Genomic DNA, 26053 nt, shown 5'->3' with positions numbered 1-26053 from the left:
AAGAAAATCACTATAAGATATGACTAATTATGTCGTACTATAATATGATTTATTTATTAACTTTGGATTCGTCTTAATTTGAATTCATGTTAAATCTTTACTTTATTTCGTTGTGTTTGAAAATTTGTTTGAATTTGACAGATTTTAGTGACATTTTTGCTTGGATTATTGTAGACAATGGAGATTATGATGATTGCGTTTACCAATTTATCTTTTTTACTCGTTACTTGACACATGTATTTCACTAATAAATTAAAATTAAATTACATAGTTTATGATTTGAAGGTGGAAAACTAGAATTTATGATTGTTTCATTAATTATGTAGTTTAATTTGTTACTGAAATACACGTGTTAAGTGATGAGTGGGTAAGACAATAGAGAAAGGCAAAGTAAAAATATAAAGAAAATTAACGAAAATGACTTGAAAACTTTGAGTTTTAACGATAAGGACTGAATAAAGGGGGGCAAGGATTGTCTGCCCTCCCACTTCGCGTGCCCTCCTATTTTGTATAGTCATGGTTAAGTCACGTCAACATTATATATATATATATATATATATTTTTATAGAGATAATAAGATAGAAATGAATAGTAATATAAAATGTTGATGTGGCTTAACTGTGACCACACAAATAGGAGGGCACAGGAAGTGAGAGGGCAAACAATCCTTGTCCAAATAAAGGGTAGAGTGAATAGTATCATAATTGACTTTTTAATGTAAAAATGTGATTTTTCGTTAAAGTAAACAGTACCGGAAGTTTTTTTTTTAAATTTTCAAAAAAATAAGGGGTTGGTGCACATGGTTCGAAAAGTCTCCTATGGAGGAGGCCCACGTGTCATCTATTACACGAAGTTTGTGATCCCAATCCGACGGTCCAATTGACTTGCCATAATCAGGTGGAAAAGTTAAGGAGGCAGAGACGAAGAAACCAGATAAAATCATATTGACTGAATTCGTAGAGACAGAGAGAGAGAGAGAGTTAAGAAGAAGAGGGAGGAGGAGGGGAGAGAGAGAGAGAGAGAAAGAGATGGCGCTAAAGGTACCGGCGCTTCCGTTCACGTTTGTGGTACACACGCTCGGAATCGTGGCTTTGGTTTTGGTGTTGGTTTGGAACATTCATTTCAGAGGCGGCTTGGCATGGGAAGCTACCAACAAGAACCTCATCTTCAACGTACGTTTCTCTCTCTCTCTCTCTCTCTCTCTCTCTCTCCATTTCTGGGTTTTCTTAGGTGTAGAAATAACTTCTTATTTTGTATTGATTTTCTCTATTTGTGCCTTAATTTGACTCTAGAGTTATCCTGCTTCTTAAATCTCGATTGATATACCGTCTTTTGTAGTGTCAATAATAGTTCTCTAAATTTTGCGTTCGTGTTTCTCAGAAACCATTTAGATAGTCATGGAAGATGAAGGATTTGTGCATGTCCTTAATTAGATAGCATATGACTTGGTTCTCTTCTTATCGATATGGAATTGGATACCCTTGTTTTTTTCCTTTTGTTTCTTTTTCCATTCCTCACAAGCGGTATTGGCGCTGCTCGCCGAGAATTTTAAGCAATTGAATACCACCCCCACCTTCTTTGACTGCTTTTTCTTTCTTTTTTTATTTTTTGAGAAACGGCAAGACACCGTGAAGAAATTTTTAGTTGGGATGGAAACAAAGATAGTACATCATGTGTTTTTATGTTATTAATCTTTTAACATACATAATTCATCATTTATATAGAAACATGTGATGTGAAAAATTTCTCATCTTTGAGATTGTATATGTATGCATTCTCGGTTTTGTCATGTTTTTAATATAATATTTTATAATATTGATTTGAGAATGAGATGGTACTGAATTAATAAAGAATCTCATTTTGAAGAAGTTTCTTTAACATTTCTTTTATATTTTTCATTGGTTAAAGTTGGGAGTTAAAAAACACTACGGAGAAGAGTTTAGTGAAATGCTAATTAAGTTTAGTGGCACTGTAGGACATGATTAAAGCGCAACTCTTTCTTCATGTCGGTACTAATGTCGATTGTAGAAACAGCTATAAGCACCTTGCACAGGTTCACCTACCATTCTTACCAAAAATATGTTATGCATGCACTCGACACAGTGCTACTTTTCCAATATGATTATCTTTTTGGAGTGTCAGTAATAGTTCCTGCTTATATGTAATCAATCACGATATGAGTTACATCAACAACAGTCTTATCCTATTAAATAAGATTAGTTATATAAATTCTTTATGTCTTTTTCCAAAATCTTTTGTATAACTTCAAGGACTCCAAATCTTTTTTAAGGTCTTTTTTCAAATTCTTCTAGGCCTTTTTCTGTCTCTTTACCTCAAGCATTTGTCTCAAAACCACAATACGAATTATTTTTGAAATTTGATGAGAAACCTATTTAACTTTGGGGTTTTTAGGGTAAATCACGAGAACACGTATATGGCACCTAGCTTCCATAAAATGGTTGGCACTTGCAATTAATGGTGTAGAAATTAACAAATATCGTGTGGGTAGTGTGGACATTCACATACTTATCAAATTTGGTGTGATATATAGAGCTCAAATAATTCACGTGTCTATCTGCTTCTGGAAATATCTAAATCTTCATATCATTGGTACACGTAATTACGTATGTAACCTTTGTTTCCCCCAATCTTGGATTTATCCACAGCTTTCGACACTGCACACTCTTGTCTTTTTCTATTTCAATTTTATTGTGCATATAGAATTCAAATCTTATATTATAATTAGTTAGGTGAGGTGTGAAGGGTAGTGTTATTCACCTACTTTTTACTTTTGATATTTTATATATATATATATATATACTGTTATTTTTTTTAATTCATTCGATTTAATTGTTAAAAATTATAAAGCGTTGTGTCGCTGATGCCACCCATAAAGAATTTTGAAATAATTCATGTGAATTGCCTCTACGACTGTCGTTTTCTTCTATACAATTATTTATTTCGGAAAAAAATAAGCAATTGTTAAATTCTAAATTTTTTTTGGGTATGGATTTACTTCATTGGATATTCGCAGGACAAAACTATAAATTTAGGATTTGGTGGGTCCGTTGGGTTTGTGTGGCCATGATCGATGGAAAAACAGTCTGAATTATGGAATAACCAACGGCCCAATACTTTGGCAAAAGAAAGAAAAAATTGAATGGGCCAAAGCCCCAAATTTTTTTTGTTGGGTATTCGTGATGGAGAAATAATATTTTCTTGTTTTTTCTGGTGCAGCTCCATCCTGTTCTCATGTTACTAGGCCTAATTTTCTTGGGAGGAGAAGGTAATAAAATACTAGTTTGTGAATTTTTTTTGCAAAATATGTTCGCAGCTTGACGATAGATCTTGCTGTAAATTTTACGTACTGAGTTTTTCACTTGGTCTGACTGTCGAACCTTGATCCGTAAAACCAAAAATTGCAGCCATTATTAGTTACAAAGCACTGCCTTTCAGGAAAGAGGTGAAGAAAGTGATACACTTGGTTCTTCATGCCCTCGCGTTAGGTCTTGGGATCATTGGTATTTATCTTGCATTCAAGAACCATAACGAGAGTGGAATTGCCAATCTGTACAGTTTGCACTCTTGGATTGGAATCGGGGTCATTTGTCTCTATGGAATTCAGGTACGTAATCCCTAACCCCAACTACGAGGCTCACCTTCAAAAATTGTCCACGCTCGTGTGAGTGGTTTTAGTCGTTAATGCAAGGACGTGAATCTTAATAAACAGTTCACATGCATTAACAACTGACAGTTACTTGTATGCGCAAATGGTTAGGCTTAGAATTAAGTTTTTATTCTCTCCTCGTAATCATCTAAAACTGGACATTTTGATCCGAATGTGCAGTGGATATATGGGTTCGTGACCTTCTTCTACCCCGGAGGAAGTCCTGCACTGAGAAGTGAGTCTATCCCATGGCATGTGGCGTTTGGAATCACCGTGTACTTACTAGCTGTTGGCAATGCTTCATTAGGGTTCTTAGAGAAGCTCACATTCCTTGAGAACTCGGGAATCGATAAATTTGGGACGGAGGCCTTTCTCGTCAACTTCACCGCAATCATCACTGTACTGTTCGGAGTCTTCGTTATACTCTCAGTACTTTCTGAAGCTCCTCCTTCTGTAGAAGATGACAACAGCTATTCTGCTATTTGATGATACAAGGACTTGAGCATGTGCATGGCAGCATGGGGCTTTAATCATTTTACGCGTGTCTATTTATCTAGACATAATATGACTTGCGACCACTTTTTTTTATCCTTAATTATTGGCATGCCCCTCTATTTATTTATTTTTATTAATTAAGAAGAGGTTGGTGGTGTAATTTATGTGGATATAATTACAAGATTTCGAGCAATCTTAAAATTCAAGTTGTATTTTATTACTTGACCATGAGCATAATAATACCATAATTATGTATTTTAATTTGTTGGGTGGATTATGGAAGACCAACGATTATATATACATATATGGTGGCAAGGTAGCTCACCATTCTCACAATCAAGCAACAAGAGAGCAACTTACATTGATCAAGTGTTTAGGGAAGAGTATAAAATCTTATTAACCACTAGGATAAGGGAGTCCGGATGGCTCAAGGTATTTCTTTTGCTTTCTTAAATTTAGTTTTCAAGATCATTTTTTACTCTCGAAAACAAATTTAGTCAGGAAGGAAGGCATTAGATATGACACACAAATTGTTAATATATTTCAACACTGAAAGATGGATAATAGAGAGACTTTGGATGCGGTCCCTAGCCACTATTGTTATATGGTTGAAACGTTATTGGTTTTCAGTTTTATATCAAAGTCTCTAACATTAATACATTTATGTATAACCGTATCGGTTATAGTGTTTTGGACATATTAATATGTCACACATTTAATTGTTTAAATTTTTCTTCTTCTGCAGAGCTTTTACAAAAGAAGAAGGAAGATACTCTATCCTTCATAAAAACATGGGAGGAGAAACAAAAAACCAAAGTTGATAACAAGTACTAGCTCTCTGCTTATTCATTTCTCATCTAATTAATCTGGATTAAGTCAAACTATATACTTATATAAGATGATTATACAATTATTTGAGATAGTATATAATTAAGTTGCTGAATTACTAAATAAACTATTGGTGATGAATAGAGCTAACAAAAGGCTGGCCATCAATGAGGAGAGAAAGAACGCAGATCAAATAGACCTGGAGGCCGAAGAGAAGAAGATTGAGGTAGTTTTTGTATTTATTTAGTTCGATCCCGTTCGAAAGTGATTCTAGGAGGGCCGGAATTAACCACTTGAAAAGTGTTTTTCATATACCTAGTTAACAAAACACCTTCAAACGACCGCTTAGATATTTTCTTTTCTTAATTTATCATTAATCGTCGTTAATTATGAGCTTGTGCATGCATGATGGAGCAGACAAAAGTTGAGAAGCATAGACACGGGGAACTGGAAAAGCTGAAGAACAAAGAAGCTCACTCCGCGAAGATCATAGAAGACAGTAAGGTCAGAATTGAAGCAAAACGCAACAAAGGACATCTCAGTGTTGAAAAGAAGGCTGACAAATTTCGTAACGCCAATACTTTGCCAACCAAGTGCTTTGGCATGTGCGTGGACGAATAAAGATTTCGCGTTTTCTCTTTCTCAACATGCATGTTTATTTCTGTTAGTTAATTAGCAGTTCAAAAATTATAAATAAATTGAGGCATACGGGGATTTACCTCACTTGAGAAGTTGAGTGTGGGATTATACAAATAATTGTACTATTTTAAAGATAAATAACATTAATTTGTTTTTAATCTATGTAATCGGTTTTCCATAAACTAATAGAACCAATGAAATTAAGCTACGTAAGCATTCAGAGGGACAGCACACAACTACGACATGTAGTCTTCGAATGTACAGCTCCGGACTCCAGAACAGACTACAGAGATGGACAATTTTATTTCTAGTGGAACAAGTGTTTGTTTCTGATGGCAACATGTCAATACGTCAACACAAGGGTGTGGCAGTTGGTGCCTTAACGTTTTCCAACTACCAATAAGGATTGAGATTCGCTCTGAATCTTTGTGGTTTGAGTCTGCAAATTGAGAAATTTGAACCACTAAATTTCAATCATACAGATCATTCCCATTTCATTGGTCCACCTCACAAAAACTCAAAAACCTAAACAACTTGAATCTCTTTCTCTCTTTCTTTTGAACGGTTTGAATCTCTTGACCCACGTGCTCCAAACATAGAGATATAGAGTGAATCTCATTCCTGCCAACAAGACTTTGCTTTCTTGCTTGCCGAGTTGTGTTTGGAACTCAAAAAATTTTGTGGCAAAAAAAAAAGGGTATTAAGCTTATAATTTGGCCTATTTACTGCCTTGATGGATAAGCTCAACTCATTTTCTAAAGGCAAATCAAACAATTGATGATTATAGTGCATAATCGACTTATGATCGTCACAATAATATCTAGTTGCATAAATGTTGGTCTCGATTTCTTAGGGTTAAATAGTTGTTTATCATTTTGAATAGTTGTCAATACAACTTTAGGGATTCGCCCTAGGCCAACCTCTGTGGTCCCTTGGCCTTTGCCGTAACTTACAAGTTAAAAGTAAACTACGAACCACCCAAGGCAAAGCCATTTGTAGTAGTTTGATTTGTCACGAGTTGTCAAGGTCCTTATGCAAATATGGAAACTCATCATTATATTGAATTGTCGAATTCAAACGAAAAGGTATTTACTCATAAAAATAGTTACAAATTGTTACACTATTCCTTATTTACTCATCTAACTTAATTTATTTTAACATTGTTGGAATCCCAACTGTCCCACATCGAACAGAGGGAATGAGAACAAGCAATTTATATAGACCATTCTAACTAACACCGAGACCTTTTGAATTAAAACTCCACACCTGACGGATTGAGCAGGTGGTAAAGTGAGGACAATATCAGTGTTGTTGGAGTGGGCCTTTGGCCTAACTACATGAAATTTAACATGGTATCAAAACCAGGGGACGGGCCCGTATTGCCATGTGAACGGGTGGGTCCCCATTGGCCCTGCACGAACGGGTGAGCCCCGACTTGACTCCATGTAGGCCAAGAGATGTCACGTGAATGGGTGGGTCCCCAATAACCCTGTGCGAACGGGTGAGCCCTAACTTGGCTCCATGTGATTGCTGATGTGTGGAACTCCACGTGTGACCCATAAAATGGGGTCTCACGTGCAGAAGGAATGAGAACAAGCAGGTGGTAAAGTAGAGACAATATTGTGGAGCCAAAAATATTCATAATGCGACACGTGGATTTGTGGACAAAAGAGGACAAAAATACCCTTGAGGCATAACGGGATTCAGCAAGCAGCGGGCAATCATCCCTCAACAAAGTCGAAAGTGCCCAAAATTGGTAACAATTCAAAACCGATTTCATTTCATATACTTTTTACCTCACTTTCCCTCTTTTAGCTAATCAATTAGCTATCATTCTATAACCTACAAAATATCCCACATAAATTAAGTTAATTGGCTAATTAATAAGATTATTACTTAATTAATCCACTAATTGTCAATTAAACTATCCATTATCACCAAAAAATACACTAAAGGCCGGTTACCCTCTCTCCCAAGGGAACCGGCCATTTCCTTCATTTTCCCACCATATCTTTCCTTTTTTGTGGCATTATTAGTTGATCAATTAAGCCATTATTTTAATTGATTAGCTAATTATACCATAAACTCCCAAAAACATTCCTTTTATTATGTTAATTAGCCAATTAATATATTTATTCCTAATCAATATATTTATTGCTAATTAAATCACCAAATAACACCCAAAATATACATAAAGGGCCAGCCACTCTTTCTCTAGAGAGGACCAGCCATGCCCTATATATTGGCTCCCATTCTTACCAAAAAACCGAGTTTTCAACACTCTTGCTAAAATTCTCCAAAACTCTCAAACATTTTTCTCTCTAAATTCTAACTTTGACATCGGAGATTCTTCGGCCAAAGCCCCCCCCATTCATCGTGGGCGCGTGAGAGTCTTGGCCTTGACCTAAGCTGTTATTTGTTTTGTAGGTGCAATTTTATCCAAGATCAAGGAGGAAGAAATTTGCATCCACAAATATTGATGTCATTGGAGTGAGCCCTCAGCCCGTCTACCTGAAATTTGACAAACATCATACATTATTGGATGAATTTTGTTTCCATTTTTGGACAAAGATCATAATCATTCAATTCCTTCTAGACCTAAATGACGATTAAATTAAGTTAAATTAAAATTATTTAGGAGTCACTTAACTTATATAAAACGTGTACAATTCTTGTAGACGTGAAGTACAATAATCATGTGCACGCAATGTTCTAAGCAACAATGTGATTTGGATTTTTGACAGTAAAACACACTACGTACCTTTTTACTCCGGCAAAAGTATAACAATGCTTAGGAAAAGCCAAACACCAACAATAGCTTTCTCCTTGATATTAACATCCATTTTGTTTTATTGTTTTCACAAGTTAATCTATTTCTCCATCGCGTTGATTAAACTTGTCAAATTATTAAGTTTTCTATTCATGTGATAATCACATCGGCACTTAGTGTTACTAATTTAGAATAAGTATGAAGAGAAATGAAATCATTCAAAATCTTGATTTCTTTGTGCTTACGAACACCAAATCAATCAAAATTAAGAATGAGATCAGCTAAGAGAGTAGTTAATTCAACTTACATTATTCAATTTCTATTTTCCTAACTTTTCAAATTCTCTTGCTATTTTATGTTTTGATAAATTAACATCTCACATGTATTATAATATATATGAACGAAATGAAGAAATGACTATTGCTTTGTTATCTTACTAAAAAAATACATGCCAACTCATAAAAGCCACTTGTACCTATCATCCAGCTAAGCTTGTATGAGCTAATATGAGCTAATTAATGTGCTTTGAAATATCAGTTACCTTACTCCAACTACACAACCTATAGAATCCCAACCCTCTCTCTCTCTCTCTCTCTCTCTCTCTCTCTCTCCCCGTTGCTTCTATAATCTTCTCACTCTAAAGACTACAGTGAACTTCCCTTTGAAAACTTTGAGGTTTTTTCCACTTTCAAACCAACTTTAGCAATCAACATGGCAGAGGCGGAGGAACCCAAGAAGCTAGAATCCGAGTCACCCTCGGATCCTCCACCCGCTCCGACTACGGCTCCGGCGGAGAAAGAGAAGCCGCTTGTGGAAGCTCCAAAAGACCCTGTGTCCCACAAGGACATATCTGAAATTCCACCACCTCCTCCTCCTCCTGAAAGCAAGGCTGAGCCTGATGAGTCCAAGGCCCTTGCTATTGTTGTTGACAGTATATTTCTCTCTTCTCTCTCTCTCTCTCTCTCTCTCTCTGAATCTTTTCCACTTTATTATGTTTTCCTGTTGTTTTGTTAAAGTTGATAACTTTATCTGTTTGGTAGGTGAGAAAAAGAAAATTTCAGACTATCCATTCTTTTTCCACCAAAAAGGAATTAATATGAGTTGGGATTGCTATATGCATACTAGTGATCATGTGTCTGTTTGTAGTTTTTAGAATCTATTTGCCTTTTTTTTTTCTTTTCCTTTTAATGTAATTTTTCCCATGGTTGCTGACTAATTATTATTGGTTTGATTCTGCCCTGCTTCTAGTCTTGCTTTGGTTTCTCTTATTGTTCCGAATTTCTTTCTCTTGTCCCATTATTTTTCCCTGTATTTTTGTTGTAAATATCTTTTCTTTTCTATGAAATTCTCTTTGAAAATCTTTTTTTTTTGTCAACCTGGGTCAGAATTATATTTCATATTCAGGAGTTTCATTAGATTCCAACATCTAATTGCTATGTGGTAGTTTGTCGTCGATATTTAATTTTGATTAGTTAAGCAATTGAAATTTGATTTATGATCATTTTAACGAATTGCTTTTGATTATTTCAACTGCTGTTCTGGGACTCTCGCTTCCTTATCTCATTAATTTAGCTACAGACTCACAAAATTTCCTTCTAAAATAAAAACGAAATGTTCATCAAAAGGTATGATAAAAATCTCAACGTAAGAAAGCTCCATACTTCCATTAGATCGACCAAACTTGCCGTTGCTTTTACTTGTTATGTTCTATCCTTTGCATGTCATGTTTTGAAAGTTGCATTTTCCTTCTTCTCCCACAGAGCCTTCGGAACCTATTGCCGAAGAGAAAAGTAAGGAGGGTTCCGTCAATCGCGGTGAGTGTTTCGGGTTTGATCATGAGGTCCGTTGATTCCTGCTTGTTTGTACGCATTATAATCAACTAGGTTAAACTTATTCTCCTATCATCGTTTTCTTGTTCAGATGCTGTGCTAGCAAAAGTTGCAACAGAGAAAAGGCTGTCACTTATCAGAGCATGGGAAGAAAGTGAGAAATCAAAGGCAGAGAATAAGTAAGAGCTTTCTTCAGTATTGAGCCTAATTGAGTAATCATGGTGTTTGATATGTTTCTTGACAAGACGACATTCTACTCTAAACTACTATTATTTATGGGGAAGGGCAGTTGGGGGTGGGGGCAATGGGGGAGAAATTTTTCCTTATGACCAGAATACGGGTGGTACACCATGTGTTTTTATACAAGTGGTGAAAAATTGTATTTTTAAGTTATTAACTTTTTAACACACATATTCCATCATTTCTTTTTATACAAGTGGTAGAAAATTGTATTTTTTAAGTTATCAACTTTTTAATATATATGTTCCATCATTTATATAGTAACACGTGGTGTACCAGTCACACTGAAAAATTTCTCACAATGGGATAGGCACACCACCCTTGTAACCTAACCGACACCTGCATGGTGTTTCATACGTTGAATATTCAATAAAGAAACAAGTTTTTTTATTTTTTTTTTATTTTTATATCATTTGATATACTGAACTGAAAGTGTATGTGCTGGCTAACAGAGCTCAGAAGAAATTATCTGCCATCGGTTCATGGGAAAACACCAGGAAGGCAATTGTGGAGGCTGAGCTGAAAAAGATTGAGGTAACAATTTATGCGCATTTCTTTGTATGATCTGCTTGGATTCCTAGACGCAAAGGTCTTGTCTTTTACTCTGTGTTTGTTTCCTGTTCCGACATTCTCACTTTGTGCATGAGCAGGAAAAATTGGAGAAGCAAAAGGCCGAGTACGTGGAACAGATGAAGAACAAGATTGCTTTAATCCACAAGGCTGCAGAAGAAAAGAGGGCGGTGGTTGAAGCTAAGCGCGGGGAAGATCTTCTCAAGGCGGAGGAAACTGCTGCAAAATGCCGTGCCACAGGGAAAACTCCTAAGAAGCTCCTCGGTTGCTTTTCAAACTAAACTTAATATTAAGGTCCGATTGAGTATTTGGTTGGTTTGGAGTACATTTGTTTTTTTTTTATGTGTTTGTTTCTTCTTCACATAATGGGGTCATTGTTACTTATTGTGTGTGTTTGTGTTTGTAAAAACAACTTCTGTTTCCTTATTTTTTTGGTTTAAAGAACAACTTGTGCAGGAGAAAACCAAAAAGGAGTGAGCAATTTTGTGTTTCTACATATCTGCTCAATGATAGAAAAAGCCTATCCTATACAAACGATGCGAGGATGGTAGAATAATAGTATCACAAGCCTATCATGCACTATCATGTGTTTTAATTTTTCAATACGAAAGTGCATAATTGGTTTGAGATACTATCACATTGACATCTCAATTGTAGTATGTTATCTCGGTTGGCGTTTTCTAATAATAAAGGTGATTGATAAGTGATAGAGATTTTACCACACATGCAACGGGTTAAAAACTCTTATATTACTTGCAAGAATGACAAGGTTGTAGTATAAATGGTTCTCGCAATGTCGTTCTCCACAGGGATTATTAAATAATTCGAAACAAACTAAATTTCAATTAATTACTGTAAAGCAGAAAGTTGAGATGATTGATTTTATAACCTACCTAAATTAAAACGAATTCAATTAATAAAAATAAACTAATATGCAATATTAAAGATGAAAGGAAAATAAAACTGTTTTGGAAAAATCAAATTAAGAAAACACTAGGGTTTCACCATCACCTAGCAATCCTATATATTTTTATCAATTACTTATGATCTATACATGCCACTTTGAAGGTTAGGTTTTCCTAATTTATATTCTACTTGGAACCTCCAACTAACATGCAACCCGTCCGGACGTTCGGATCAAATCTGAACATGAGAGACTCATTATGCTTTATGAAAACCCTCTGAAAAACCATGCAACCCTTAAGATGTGGTGTTCATCTTAAGTGAAATTACAATTATTAATCACAAGAAGCCAACATCAATTTCAGGGAACCTTCCGACCAAAATTGCATCAAATTACTTTTTTAAAGATCATAATGGTGATCAGGCATTAAGATAATTAGATAGTTTTAATCACGGTGATCAATAATTCAAAGTATGCATGCAATCAATCATAAGCAATTAAATAAAAGTCACATATTTAGGCTAAGGCTTACGGCTTCACCCTAGCAAAAGGAATTAGTTACGCATATTCATAATTGAAATCATAGAACATATTATTAAGAATAAAAGGAATGAAAACACCTTAAAGTAGAAAATCTCCAAGAACCCTAGCCAAGTTCTCTGTCTCCCCAAAGTTGCATAAAAGAAAGCCCTCCAAATTAAGAACGGCCAAGCCTTTTTATATCTCCTTGAAGCTAACACACAAACCCTAACCCTCAAGTATTTTATTCCCACTAAGAAACTAAATAATAATAACATAAAATAGAAAATAAATTCCTAATTAACCTAGGAAAAACTGCACAGAAACTGTTCAGCCACGTTTTAGCCTCAAATCTCCCCCAAATCCGGCCCAAGATAGCTTTTTTTAAAGATAAGAACATTCTGAACACATCTCCAGAAAGCCACAAACCCATCCGAGGTCATCTTGGGCTCCAAAAACGCAATTCAAGCCCAACACGTCACTATTCCAGCACTGCGCATGACTCCTTTATTTTATTGCTAGAAAATCATCGCTTGGTAGAAAAAACTGATATTTTGACAGGATCAAGCTAAGTGACTCACGAACGTCCTCCAATTGGAATTACTCCAAAATTCGTCCATTTGACCATGTTTTGCTCCAGAGGAAGTCGAAAATCCTGTATTGGAAATATAATTCAAAGTATCAAAATTCTTCCAAATTATTAACCAAAATATACTAGGAATAGGGTTAAATATATAATATAAAATATACTCATCAATAAGTGTTGGTAAGTGTAATCATGATGAGGCATTCTGCAAAATTTGATTGTTAATATTTCATAAATTTGAGAATCATGAATGTTCAAATGTGGAATCTTGATGAGAATTATTGTTAATGTGATACGCATGCATGTAACTTCAAATTTCTTCTTTTCCATTGGAAAAGGAAGTGGGGAAACGAAAAGAATATTTCCGTAGCTTCCAATTCCATGACCCCCAAGGAATAACTTGATGTCCAAGTTATTTCTTTCCATTGCCTTCCCCTCTCATCCCTCTATAAGTAAAATACCCTAACTTCCTTCCCCTACTAGCTAGATATGGTAAAGCTAACAATTGTTGGAAGGGTAAGTGATGGACTTTGTCTTGCCAAAGGACCGTCTTATATGAACGAAGAGCGTGAAAACTCTTTGTTTTACAAGCAACAAGGAGACTTCATATTCAAAGAAATCTCCCGAGGAGCCTTGCCTCCTTCCAGGATGACCATTCGTGTCGATCATCACTACTTCAAGTATCCTTCTTCTTCTTCTCTGTTTTTCAATTTTTTTTCTTTTTCCTTTTTAGAATAGACTTCATCACCATCAGGTGTTTTTTTTCACTTAGTCTTTGCTAAAATGTAGTTACTTGGTGGAGAAGGGAATTGCATTCATCGCATTGTGCGAATCTTCGTATCCAAGAAAACTAGCTTTCCATTACCTTCAAGATTTGCAGAAGGAATTTGAAAAGTTCGACAGTAACCTCATTAACAAAATCACAAAACCATACTCCTTTGTCAAATTCGGTAATTCTCATCACCTCGCCATAGAATTCGATATCAACCAATCTCTAATAACTAGAAGGCAGAACAAATTATAATTTCGTCATTAATCCCACCCCAAATAAGTTCTGTCACAGATGGTGTCATTGGGAAAATTAGAAAACAATACATTGATACAAGAACACAGGTTAATCTGTCGAAGCTTAATGCTAACCGGAAACACGATTTAGACATTGCTACTGAAAATCTTAAAGAAATCATAGAGAGACGGAGGCATTCAGGTAAAATTACGCTTCATATTTATCGCTGCATTCATCGTTAAGGTGTCATGGACAAATCATTTGCTCCCCTCTTTTGTTCCAAATTCTTGAATTTACAGATCTATTGGACAGACCATTACTTCCTCCTCCTCAAGCTGTTTCATCTATTTGGTGTTCACCGCTCCTCGAGGTACATTTACTCGAAACTCATGCTTAATGGAAAGATTATGTTCTAAACGAATTAATTTCTTTGCATCATTGATCCAATGTTAATTTTTCTGAGCAGGTTATTGCGTTGAAATGGACACCTATTACCCTGATAATTGCTGTTGCCACTGTTGTTCTTTGGGTCTCCATAATCCATGCAGACAACAATTTCATGATTCTAAACTAATTGGGGTTACCAGGAACGGATTAAGAAATTTCTAATTCATCTCGTTGAGTTGCACCGATTTGTTATTCGATCTCGTTCATGAAGGTTATAATTTTTTTTTTTTTTGTTGCCAAGATACACCAGTTTAGAAAGAAGAAAATAATCAAATTCTGTTCATGTTCAATTAATTCCATATGTTGAATCAGATAATCCAATTATGTAAATCCAAATGCAATTCTTTCACTGTATTTCCTTGGAAATAGATGTTCTCCCGACATTCACAAAGCAGAAGTGTTAGAAAGTCAATGTAATTAGATAGGAAGGAATTATATGATTGATTTGTATTTGATATTTTCCTTTGATGTATTCCTCGATTGTAGGTCTTCTTATTGTACAAGGAAAGCTATTGTATATATTCATTATTCTGTTAATGAAAGAATTATTCTGGCCAAATACATTTTTTCTCATAGTATCAGAGCAAGTTTCAAACCCTAGCTCTCTCTGCCGTAACCAGAAGCATCAGACCTCTTCTTTTCCGTTGTCTTCCTTCTCCATGGGTGACAGCGACAACACCATTATCAAGAAGGGTGATGGCGAGAATTTTGCCGACCCTTATTTTCTTCACCCTTCAGACCATCTTGGTTTGACTCTCGTCTCAAAAAAATTGAATGGGGACAACTACAACACTTGGTGCCGGGCTACGGAAATCTCCTTGAGTGCCAAGAACAAAATTGGTTTTATAAACGGCAAAGTGAAAATGCCGTCTGAAACAAAGCAACCCGATGAACACGCTGCATGGCAGAGATGCAATAACCTGCTTCTTGCGTGGATCATCAACTCCATTGAATCTGACATTTTGGACTCGATTCTTTACTTGAAGACAGCCTATGAAGTTTGGGAAGATCTTCGGGAACAATTTTCTCAGAGCGATGCTCCACGAATTTTTCAGCTTAAAAGAGAGATTGCCTCTCTCAACCACGGACAACAATCTGTGGCTGCTTATTACACCAAATTGAAGGGGCTTTGGGATGAGTTGGCATCTTATAGTTCTTCAACAACCTGCACTTGTGGAGCACAAAACGAAGTCAACAGACTTATGCAATTCCTCATGGGATTGAATGAGTCTTACAGTGCTATTCGTGGACAAATCTTGTTGATGAATCCACTCCCTTCTGTCCGACAAGCGTATTCCTCAATCATTCAAGAAGAAAAACAGCGGGAGTTGGACACTACCCTCAACCTGATTGAACCAGCAGCCATGGCAGTTCGCCATCGTAATAGCAACAAGCAACAACAACAGTCATCGCAGAGTAGCAGCAATAGTCGACCTCATCTTCATTGCTCTTACTGCGATGCAAAGTATCACACAGTAGAGACTTGCTGGCAGAAAAATGGTTACCCACCGGATCATCCTCGTCACAATCCTAACAAGATACGCAACTCCAAACAAAGTAGTGGTGGTAGCAGCTTCTCTCGTGAAGGTCTTTCTGCCAACCACGTTACTTCTACGCCCACCATCAAGGATCTTCAAGCTGCTGTGCCCAACCTGTCCGAAAAACAATATGAAGACATCTTTTTTGTATTGAATTCCAAGAATGATGGCCCACCAACTAAGAATGATGGACCACAAGCCCATGCTGCCACTTTCACCTCTCAACCATGTTGGGGAAAAATTTAGAGTACACAACTCTAGCACAAGTGTTGGAGAGACAACACAAGTAAACAAATTACTTGTATTACACAAACAAAATATTACAACACTCTCAAAGGACACTCTTAAGAACAATGACACTCATTCACTTTCTAGAGATAAACTCTAGAGTACTCACACTCTTACAAGACTACTCTTTCTTCTCATTCTCACTTGCTTGCTTGCTTACAAGCTTGCTTGTTGATTTGTTGATACAAATGGTGTGGATGCCTTCTCCTTTTATAGGCATGGATGAAACCTTGGAGAAGCATGGACACACCATGCTAGAGATATCTAGATAATTCCACTAACTTCCTAAGCTAGAATTATCTACACTAATCTTGCATGTTGGTGGAAACCTCACCATTCTTCTAGACTCTTCCACCAACTTAAGAAACAACATTCTAGTCATTTCTACAAAGTACTACTTTAACTTGGATAATCTAGCTAACCAACCTTAGTGAATGTTCTAGAATTCTTTATTCTAGATTTGTGTAGGTCCTTTAATGAGATGGGGTTGATTTCTTTAACAAACCATCAGGTTTGTCACCGCTTGTTCCCGGTCGATAGATAATCGACAGCGAAGCAACGGATCACATCACTCGCTCACCTAGTTTATTGACAAACTCCATTAAAAATATTTCTTTGCTGCCTGTCTCACTGCCTAGCGGAGAGAAGGCTTCTATTACTCCGATTGGCAACATTCAATTAAGTGATTTACTACAATTGAAAGATGTTCTATCTGTGCCTTCTTTCCAAGTTGATTTGTTATCTGTTGGAAAAGTTACAGATGAGTTATATTGTTCAGTGACTTTTTTTCCCTCTTGGTGCATTTTACAGGACCTGATTTCGAAGGTGATGATTGGTGTTGGTAAGCGATGGGGCAATCTATATTACCTTGTGGCGTTGGCTTCCACTTCCACTCTGCAAAACCAACCCTCATGCCACCACATCACTTTTTCCGCTGATCTCTGGCACCGCCGTCTAGGGCACCATTCTCTTGGGCGTTTGCAATATTTAGCAAATAAAACCTTAACTTTCCCTTTTGATTCGAGTCATAGTTGCCATGTTTGTCCGTTGGCGAAACAAACTCGCTAACCTTTTAGTCGTAGCTCCATTTTAACTTCTATGTGTTTTGAACTTTTGCATTGTGACATTTGGGGTCCTCATAAGATTGCCTTCCTTAGTGGTGCTCACTATTTCTTAACTATCGTTGATGATTTTTCTCGTTTCACATGAGTTTTCTTAATGCGGCATAAACACGAAACACAAACTGCCCTTAAAACCTTCTTTGCTTATGTTGAAACTCAATTTCACACCAAAATTCAACAAATTAGAGTAGATAATGGGGGTGAATTTTATTCCATGCGGGATTTCTTCTTTGAAAATGGGATCATTTATCAACACTCTTGTGTTTACACACCACAACAAAATGGTGTTGTAGAATGAAAGCATCGCCGCCTACTAGAAACTGCCCGAGCTTTGCGTTTTCAGTCTCATTTACCCATTAAGTTTTGGGGGGAGTGTGTTCTCACCGTTGCCTATCTTATCAACCGTCTCCCTACACCATTACTTTAAAAAAAATCACCATTTGAGATATTGTACCACAAGCCACCCTCTTATTCCCATATGCGTGTATTCGGTTGTCTTATTCCCGGGCTCATCGATGCATTTTTCTTGGTTATCCATGTGAACAAAAAGCTTATAAACTCTATGATCTTGAGACACACAAGATTTTCACCAATAGGGATGTTATTTTCCTTGAAGACACTTTTCCTTTTGAACCATTCATCATCGCTGCAACCTCTCCCAACTTACCCGATTTGACTCACTCAACACCTTTACCCTTTCCATTTATCACCACCCCTGATATCCCACCATCTCATTCCACCTTACTACCCAATCATGTACCCCTCACTTCATCCTATCCCACCCTCCTTTCTCCTACTACGTTACCTTCCACATCCATTTCAGCACCTACAGACCCATCCCTACCACCTTCACCATCCGCCCCCCTCACGGAACCCCTACCTGCCCCTTCACTTGCTGCTTAACCAACCCGTTTTTCCACATGCCACAAGGAGCCCAATGTCCGTATCTGGGACTACGTTTGCTCGCAGATGATGCTGCCCTCACTCCAATCTTCGTCGTCTTCGTCATCCGGTTCCACCAGAGGTACTCGTTATCGCATTTGTAATTCTATTTCCTATCACAGATATTCACCATTGCATCTTTCTTTTGTTGCTCACATTAGTTGAAGTGTAGAACCTTCCTCTTTTGCAAAGGCTCTTCAAGACCCTAATTGGCGCCAAGCCATGGATTTAGAACTTGACGCACTTTCTGCCAACAATACCTGGACTCTTACTCCGCTTCCTCCCGACAAGCATCCAATTGTTTGTGAGTGGGTCTACAAAATCAAGCATAATGCTGACGGTTCTATCGAGCGTTACAAAGCTCGTTTAGTGATAGGAGCATATTTAGGCGACTTACTTAGCTTGTTTTCGTGCATTTATATTGTTAATTCATAGTTGTTTTAGTAGTTTAAGCCATTTTCGTGTGTTTTTAGGTTCATATGGCTAAGGAAGCAAAAAGATGCATTTTGGAGCAAAATTGGACTTGGAATGGATAGCTTATGTTTGAAGCAAAAGGAATGGACGAAATTGAAGGATTCCTAATCCATTGTAGCCACATGCACCCATAATCATTCACACCTTGCAGCCACATGCATTCACTCTTCATAAATCAGCCACATGCACATTCAATCATTCACACCAAAACCTTGCACATGCAATCCCTTTAATTAATTCAACCTAGCTGTCATTGCACATGCATTCACTCTTTAACCCACATGCATTTCCACCCACATGCACTCCCATTCTTTAATCCATTCAGCCACAAGACATTATCATTGCACCACATTCAGCCATTCCACATGCTATTTCAGCCACATGACCATCATTCTACATCATCCATAATCCCCAAAACTCACCTTAGACCTTGTGCAGCAACAAAGAGGAAGAGAAGAGGGCCTAAACGTTCATACAATTCAAGTTTGAGTTGTTGGAATGTTTAGGTGTTTCTTTTCCTTTGAATTCAATTTTTAAATTCAATTCTCTTTGTTTTGTACGTATGAGGAACTAAACCCCCCTTGGCTAGGGGGGGTTCGAAATATATGTTTATGCTTGCATTTTGATTTGATTACTTCTAATTGCGTTTCATAAGTTGTGGATTCAATTTGTTTAACTGTTTGATTGATAACTTATTTATGTATGTTTATTGAGAGTGCACACTTAATTTTCATGCATGAATGTGACGCTAGAATATAAGTGAGTTTCACCTAATAGTTACGAACTTATATTCACAAGTAGTGGAGGTTGCTTATAAACAATCGCGTTAAACGAATTCTTGGCATAAGTTTCATGCGTATTCCATAGTAACGAATGCCTCGTCAACACTTATAATTTTCATAGAGCGTAATGATTCTTGCTTGTATCTCTATTATGCAATCATGTAGGGGACTTGTGGGGAATGTTTTGGGTTGTCGTATGCAATCATCCAATTCAATAACGTTAGGAAGATTTGAAAGTTAATTTAAGCGGATCTAATTAACTTGGAGCATTGAGAATTCATGGTTTATTGAAATGCAATTGGAAATCATTTTATTATGCAAGTGTAACATGTGTGGAGATGAACCCCTTAGCTAGCATTCATCCATATTTTCATCACATTCATATTTACATTCTGCCTTAATTACAATCTGTCCATTTAATTTAATTTCGTCAAAACCTTAATCCCCCTTTACTTTAGTGTCCAATTTAGTTAGAAAGTGTCTTAGTTTGTGTTTATAAGTGTTTTGATTCAATTTGTTACACAAATTCGTCCAAATTCACCAAAGTGCTCAAAACTGCCCAGAAAGTGATTTTAAGGCAGTTTTGAGTGTTTTGGGTGATGTTTGAGTCTTTTGGTTTGTCTTAGTGTTTTAAAGTTTAGTTTTGCATTCTTTGAGTCTAGTATAGTGTTTTATATTGTGTTTTTACGTTTTTGAGTCAAATCCAAGTGATTAACAATCCCTCCTAATCCCCGGTCCAGAATGATCCCTACTTATATATCTATACTACAATTGTCAAAAAGAGGGTTTAATTTGTGCGCGTATAAATCTCGCATCATTTAGTAGCCAAAGGATTCACACAAGCAAAAGGAATTGATTATCATGACACTTTCTCTCCCACCGCCAAAATGATCACTGTCCGCTGCCTCATTGCCCTTGCCGCTAGCCAAGGTGGTCCCTCCAACAATTTGATGTTCATAATGCATTTCTTCATGGCGATCTTCAGGAAGAGATTTACATGTCTCCTCCTCCTGGTCTTCGGCGACAGAGGGAGAACCTTGTATGTTGCCTCAACAAGTCCTTATATGGCCTCAAGCAAGCCTCTCGACAATGGTTTGCAAAATTCACAGAAGCTATACTTGCCGCTGGCTTTACTCAGTCCAAAGCGGATTATTCACTCTTCACTCAAAAGAACGGTACATCCTTTATAGCTTTGTTGATTTATGTTGATGATATTATTATTACAAGCAACAATTTGGAGGCCATTAATGCCCTCAAAAGGTTTCTTCATACCCGCTTTTGTATTAAGGACCTTGGCAATTTGAAATATTTTTTGGGTATTGAAGTTTCTCGTTCAAAAAAACGAATGTATATTTCACAAAGAAAGTATGCCCTTGAAATAATCAAGGATTGTGGTCTTTTGGGTGCCAAACCCGTGGGATTTCCAATGGAGGACAACAAAATTTCGGATAAAGGTGAACTACTCAAAGACCCATCTCTGTATCGAAGATTGGTTGGACGCTTGATCTATCTTACCATTACTAGACCGGACATCACATACTCCGTGCATGTGCTCAGCCGTTTTATTCATCAACCACGTCAGCCACATATGGATGCAGCACTTCGAATTGTGCAATATTTGAAGTCCACACTAGGTCAAGGCTTATATTTTCAGTCAGGTAATAAGTTAACTTTGAGAGCTTTTTGTGATTCGGATTGGGCCGGTTGTCCGATAACTCGTCGCTCTACAACTAGGTATTGTATATTCTTGGGGAATTCGTTGATTTCATGGAGGACTAAGAGGCAGAAAACAGTTTCACTCTCTAGTGTTGAAGCCGAATATAGGGCAATGGCTGGGATTAACAGATTTGCATGTACCCTTTTCAGGGCCTGCCATTATGTCTTGTGATAATCAGGCAGCATTGCACATTGCTGCCAATCCTGTCTTTCATGAGAGAACACGTCATATAGAGATGGATTGTCATTTCATTCGGGACAAGATTTTAGACTGTTCTATAGCTACTCGATATGTCAGTTCTTCTCAACAACTGGCGGACATATTTACAAAGGCCTTAGGCAAGGAAAAATTCTCATCCATGTTATGCAAGTTGGGAGTTCTTGACATTCACTCTCCAACTTGAGGGGGAGTGTTAGAAAGTCAATGTAATTAGATAGGAAGGAATTATATGATTGATTTGTATTTGATACTTTCCTTTGATGTATTCCTAGATTGTAGGTCTTCTTCTTGTACAAGGAAAGCTATTGTATATATTCAGCATTCTGTCAATGAAAGAATTATTCTGGCCAAATACATTTTTTCTCAAGAAGCCTACTTGGTTTGGGTCGCCCATTTTTATTTATAAAAATACATTGCATCATTTTTCAAGTTGAAATCACTACACAAATCTACAAAATCAGCAAACCCTTGTCCTGAAATCTGTTCCTCAAACTTATACTGCGAATTGATCATTTCCGAACCCGAACCATGATGATGGCTTATCCCATGATGAAAACCACTGCCAAATGTTCCCTCATTGTTCAACTCAAAACCATGTTCTAGATCATGATCTGCTTGCAGGTTATTTGAAGTAGTACTATGGTCAAATCCTTCCCGCGAAACCCCGGTATCACTGATGTTGTTTGCAAAGCTCCCGCCATGAACATGGTCCAAGGAGAGCCACTCAGCAAACATAATCTTTGGTAAAGGGCTTAAATGACAGCTCTGATCTTTGGACAAGTCATCGAATGGCGGCGATTTTTGCACTGATTCATAACTGGGATTGATGCCGGTTGTTGACTTTTGGGGAGATGGGGAACACTCCAAGATTTCTGAGCTTGAAGTGCTTGTGTATTGGGATTTTCTTTGACCTTCCATTGTTTCTTCAGCTTTGGCCACTTTCTTCTTCAAATAAGAATGCCAATAGTTTTTTATCTCATTGTCTGTCCTTCCTGGCAAATGCTGTGCAATTTGAGACCACCTGAGGTCATTGAAAAAAAGAAGTTAATGGAGTTATTTGCCTTAATCAGTGATATTATAAGAAGAGCGCACGGTTAATATCTGAGATGAGCAATGTATTATGATTTCAGAAAGACAGTACAACATTTCACTATTAATTAACACCGTTTATAAAGTGTGCACGGTTAGTATCTGAGACGAGCAGTGTGTTATGATTTCAGAAAGACAGTACAACATTTCACTATTAATTAACACCGTTTATCCTCAACTTAGGCTTAACCACTTAAAGCACAACACGCGTAAAGTTTTATCACAAACAATCTTAGAACAACTAGTAATTTAGTATAGTAGAACCATTTATTATATATTAAATTATGGAGGGTCAGGATTGATGGTCAAAGCAATGTATCTTGTTCTCTTACTTGTTGCCTAACATGTGATGAAGGGTCAGGATTGTCTCCTCCTCTTGTTTGCTAAATGTCCCTCTCTTTAACCCTGGCCTTAGGTAATTTATCCACCTTAATCTGCAGCTTTTTCCATTCCTCTGCAAGTCTGCATTTAATATATTGTAATTTATAAATACAGTTAGTCAAATTGAGGAATATGCTCAAGCCTATCGTAAAGAAAAGTCACCATCGATCTCTTTTACTAATAGAATAATATTAGTAAAAAAATTAATAATATATCTCAAAGTTTACCCAAGATTAAATGAATAAATTACTAGGAAGTCTCGAACTTGTTTGCAAGAATGTAGACTTACTGTCTAACCGACTTAACACGCATCTGTCCATTAACATTAATCAAACAGCTAGAAATTCTTGAATATAGTATTCATCTAATTTCCTCTTGTCATTTTTTTTTTTTTTTCAAAATATCTCAAACGTTAGACCAATGTGCCAATAAAAGAGTACTCATTTGGGTTATAAAAGTACTTCTATGAAAATATATATCTATGATGCATTCATAAACTAATACCATGCTGGGTTGATTTAGGGTTGTGGCTGGAAAAACAAAACGGGAAATGGAAAACTCACCGGCGTTTATCGGGACGGAGCTCCAGCAGGCGTGGCCATGTTTGAGGATGTAGTTTCGAAGCCTTAGGTCTTCTTCCGGTGACCACAATCCCTTTCTGTGCTTTGCCTTCGGCTTATCTGATGGCTTGCACCCCATGTTTCCCAAGAACAAACTTGCAGCTTCAAGTTAGGCTGCAGAGCAATGAATGAACAGCTGGCCTCAATTTTGCTCAGGTACTTAAAGCAAAGATTAGTTGCAGTCTGCTCTTTAAAACGAATTAACAAAGCATGAACCTTTTTAGTCATTTGTTCATATATTTCAAATAATAATTAAAAAAAAGGGTATATTTTATGCTTGTATTGTATGTTCATATTCCACCATGAGGTCACATGAAGTTTCTAGGGTTTTAAGAAGTCCTTAATTGCTGTCTGAGGGTACAATTTGTAAACCTAAACCTATGCAATTAACTTTAGAAAAAATTAGTATCCGGTCCCTAGTTATTAATGTTCATCATCTTATTAGTTTTCAAATTTTGATTGAAGTCCCTAGTATTAATGTGATAATAAATTTACATATTTTTAAAATAAAAATTAGTAATTGATTTAGGATTTTAATAAGCACGCCTCTATTGAACTCCTAATTAATTTTCAATTCTAACATTTCCCAAATAAAAAAAAATTAGAATAAGTTTGTACCCATTAGTTTTTTTATAAAAAGATTCTCAATTTTTTAATCTTAAATTTACCCATTCATATAATTTTCAATTTTTTAAATCTTAAATGTACTTATTCTTAAATATACTAATTTGCTATATGCAAACTGTACCATTTTTTCAATATAAAATGTACCCAATTTTTTAATATAAAATCCATTCAAATTTTTTTAATCCATTTTTAAACTTATGGGTACATTCTTTTTCGTTGATTTGAGAATATATCTATGTCAAGTTTAATCGAAGAAATTTACTAATGTTCTTAAGCATAATATTTTTTTCTTTCTTTTTTTTATTTGTGTTTTGAAGAATGTACCCATGCTTTGGTACAATAATTATTTTTTGTTAATTTTGATGAATGTACCCATATTTACACACACACACACACACACACACACAATGACACATCCCGACCCGGGATGTCCGCTAGGACTCCGAATCGAGCTGTGATGGTCAACATCTGGAAGGTGACGAAGCCATAAAGTATAGTGAGGTGGAAAATGTGAATAAATTTAAACCTACAAGTACCTAAATACTAGAGTGCGCAGTGAGCGAGAATGAACCTAATTCACCCGTGATGATAGAGCATAAGTACAGTGCAGTAAAATAAGGTGAGAAATTATACCATCGAATGTAACCGTCTACCCCAAGATTTGCCAAGAATCCTCGTTGATATGAAAGCTCAGCTACTAAAACTTGGAAGGGCGAAAACAAGGGTGAGTGGGCCTGAAAATAAAGTTTTAATAAAAACCTTTGAAAACGTTATAACTCATCGCCGTAAAACATGTATAGTTTCCAAAATATACGTACTACGTATAGTATGAAAATACTTACTATAGCCTGCAAAACGTAAAGAAGGCATGACATCCCAAAATCTCTATAATAATATAAGTAAATTCAGGTGCTCAACAACCTATGCTAGCACATCAGTTGGAGCCGCCTAATGCGGCCTGTACGATTGAACCTATTGTTCATCAATCTATGCTAGCACACGAGTCGGAGTCGCTTAGTACGACCTGTACAACATGACTGACTGTAATAATATACGCTCTAATGCTACGATCACATGAAGACTGGCGATAATCGCAGTCACCTACGAGTTGGAGTCGCCTAATGCGACCTGTACGACAGGACTGGCACCTACTTGGATCCAATGTGAGCGCGCGGTGTGGGTCATACACGTGAAGGACTGGCCCTGTCCCGGGGTGAGAGCACTAACATTAGGGTGCAACAATGATGAGCACTACATGAATATAAGCATGCCATAATGATGCAATAATACTAGCCAACATAATATACTTACCTGAACTTACCTGCGCATCCCGTAAAATCATTTTGGCATTTCACAATTTCACAACAATGCAACATTCTTAATCATGGCATGAAATGCATAAATCAATTCAAAAGCATTTGTAGAAACTATAATACACACACACACACACACACAATAAAAAGGAAAAAACCTACTCACCTGAAGTCCGCGCTACAACTCCCTAGCATGAATATCAAGGCATCACGAACGATCGGCGCCTAGAACAATCATCAAATCACATCTTAGAATTCTTATCAAAGGAACACGTAACTAACAAAACACATCCCCAAGGACATTCTCAAATGATTTGAAACCCATTGACCAAAAGTCAATCGTCAGTCACACATCGACGGTAGGATCCACAACCCTACATAACTCGATCCGGAAGATCCGCATTCAGATTTCCAATTCGTAATTTCTTAAAAGTTTCAATAA

The 26053-nt window shown here is 36.7% G+C and overlaps 4 protein-coding genes across 4 annotated transcripts; 3 read left to right on the top strand and 1 right to left on the bottom strand.

The window, feature by feature from the left end:
* The first annotated feature begins 931 nt into the window (after nucleotides 1-931).
* On the top strand, nucleotides 932-4379 carry LOC137735277 (transmembrane ascorbate ferrireductase 1). Its single transcript, XM_068474691.1, has 4 exons — nucleotides 932-1172; nucleotides 3238-3286; nucleotides 3426-3625; nucleotides 3848-4379. The coding sequence occupies exons 1-4, from the start codon at nucleotides 1029-1031 to the stop codon at nucleotides 4151-4153; spliced, it is 699 nt and encodes a 232-aa protein (XP_068330792.1). The 5' UTR covers nucleotides 932-1028; the 3' UTR covers nucleotides 4154-4379.
* A 4588-nt stretch (nucleotides 4380-8967) lies between these two features.
* On the top strand, nucleotides 8968-11532 carry LOC137735363 (remorin-like). The gene is made up of 5 exons (XM_068474787.1): nucleotides 8968-9330; nucleotides 10160-10213; nucleotides 10320-10407; nucleotides 10921-11002; nucleotides 11119-11532. Exons 1-5 carry the CDS (start codon nucleotides 9111-9113, stop codon nucleotides 11317-11319), a joined length of 645 nt encoding a protein of 214 aa, XP_068330888.1. The 5' UTR covers nucleotides 8968-9110; the 3' UTR covers nucleotides 11320-11532.
* A 2004-nt stretch (nucleotides 11533-13536) lies between these two features.
* On the top strand, nucleotides 13537-14725 carry LOC137733395 (25.3 kDa vesicle transport protein SEC22-1). The gene is made up of 5 exons (XM_068472548.1): nucleotides 13537-13727; nucleotides 13837-13997; nucleotides 14111-14254; nucleotides 14353-14423; nucleotides 14520-14725. Exons 1-5 carry the CDS (start codon nucleotides 13537-13539, stop codon nucleotides 14625-14627), a joined length of 675 nt encoding a protein of 224 aa, XP_068328649.1. The 3' UTR covers nucleotides 14628-14725.
* A 7252-nt stretch (nucleotides 14726-21977) lies between these two features.
* Nucleotides 21978-23750, bottom strand: LOC137733431 (transcription factor LAF1). The gene is made up of 3 exons (XM_068472580.1): nucleotides 23615-23750; nucleotides 23003-23132; nucleotides 21978-22602 (listed from the first exon to the last, which is right to left on the bottom strand). Exons 1-3 carry the CDS (start codon nucleotides 23748-23750, stop codon nucleotides 21978-21980), a joined length of 891 nt encoding a protein of 296 aa, XP_068328681.1.
* Between the last annotated feature and the right edge of the window lie 2303 nt (nucleotides 23751-26053).

This window comes from Pyrus communis, chromosome 5, assembly GCF_963583255.1.
Source record: "Pyrus communis chromosome 5, drPyrComm1.1, whole genome shotgun sequence".
Classification (NCBI taxonomy): Eukaryota; Viridiplantae; Streptophyta; class Magnoliopsida; order Rosales; family Rosaceae; genus Pyrus; species Pyrus communis.
Note: the sequence above shows the minus strand (reverse complement) of the source record. Positions and strands in the feature narration are given on the sequence as shown.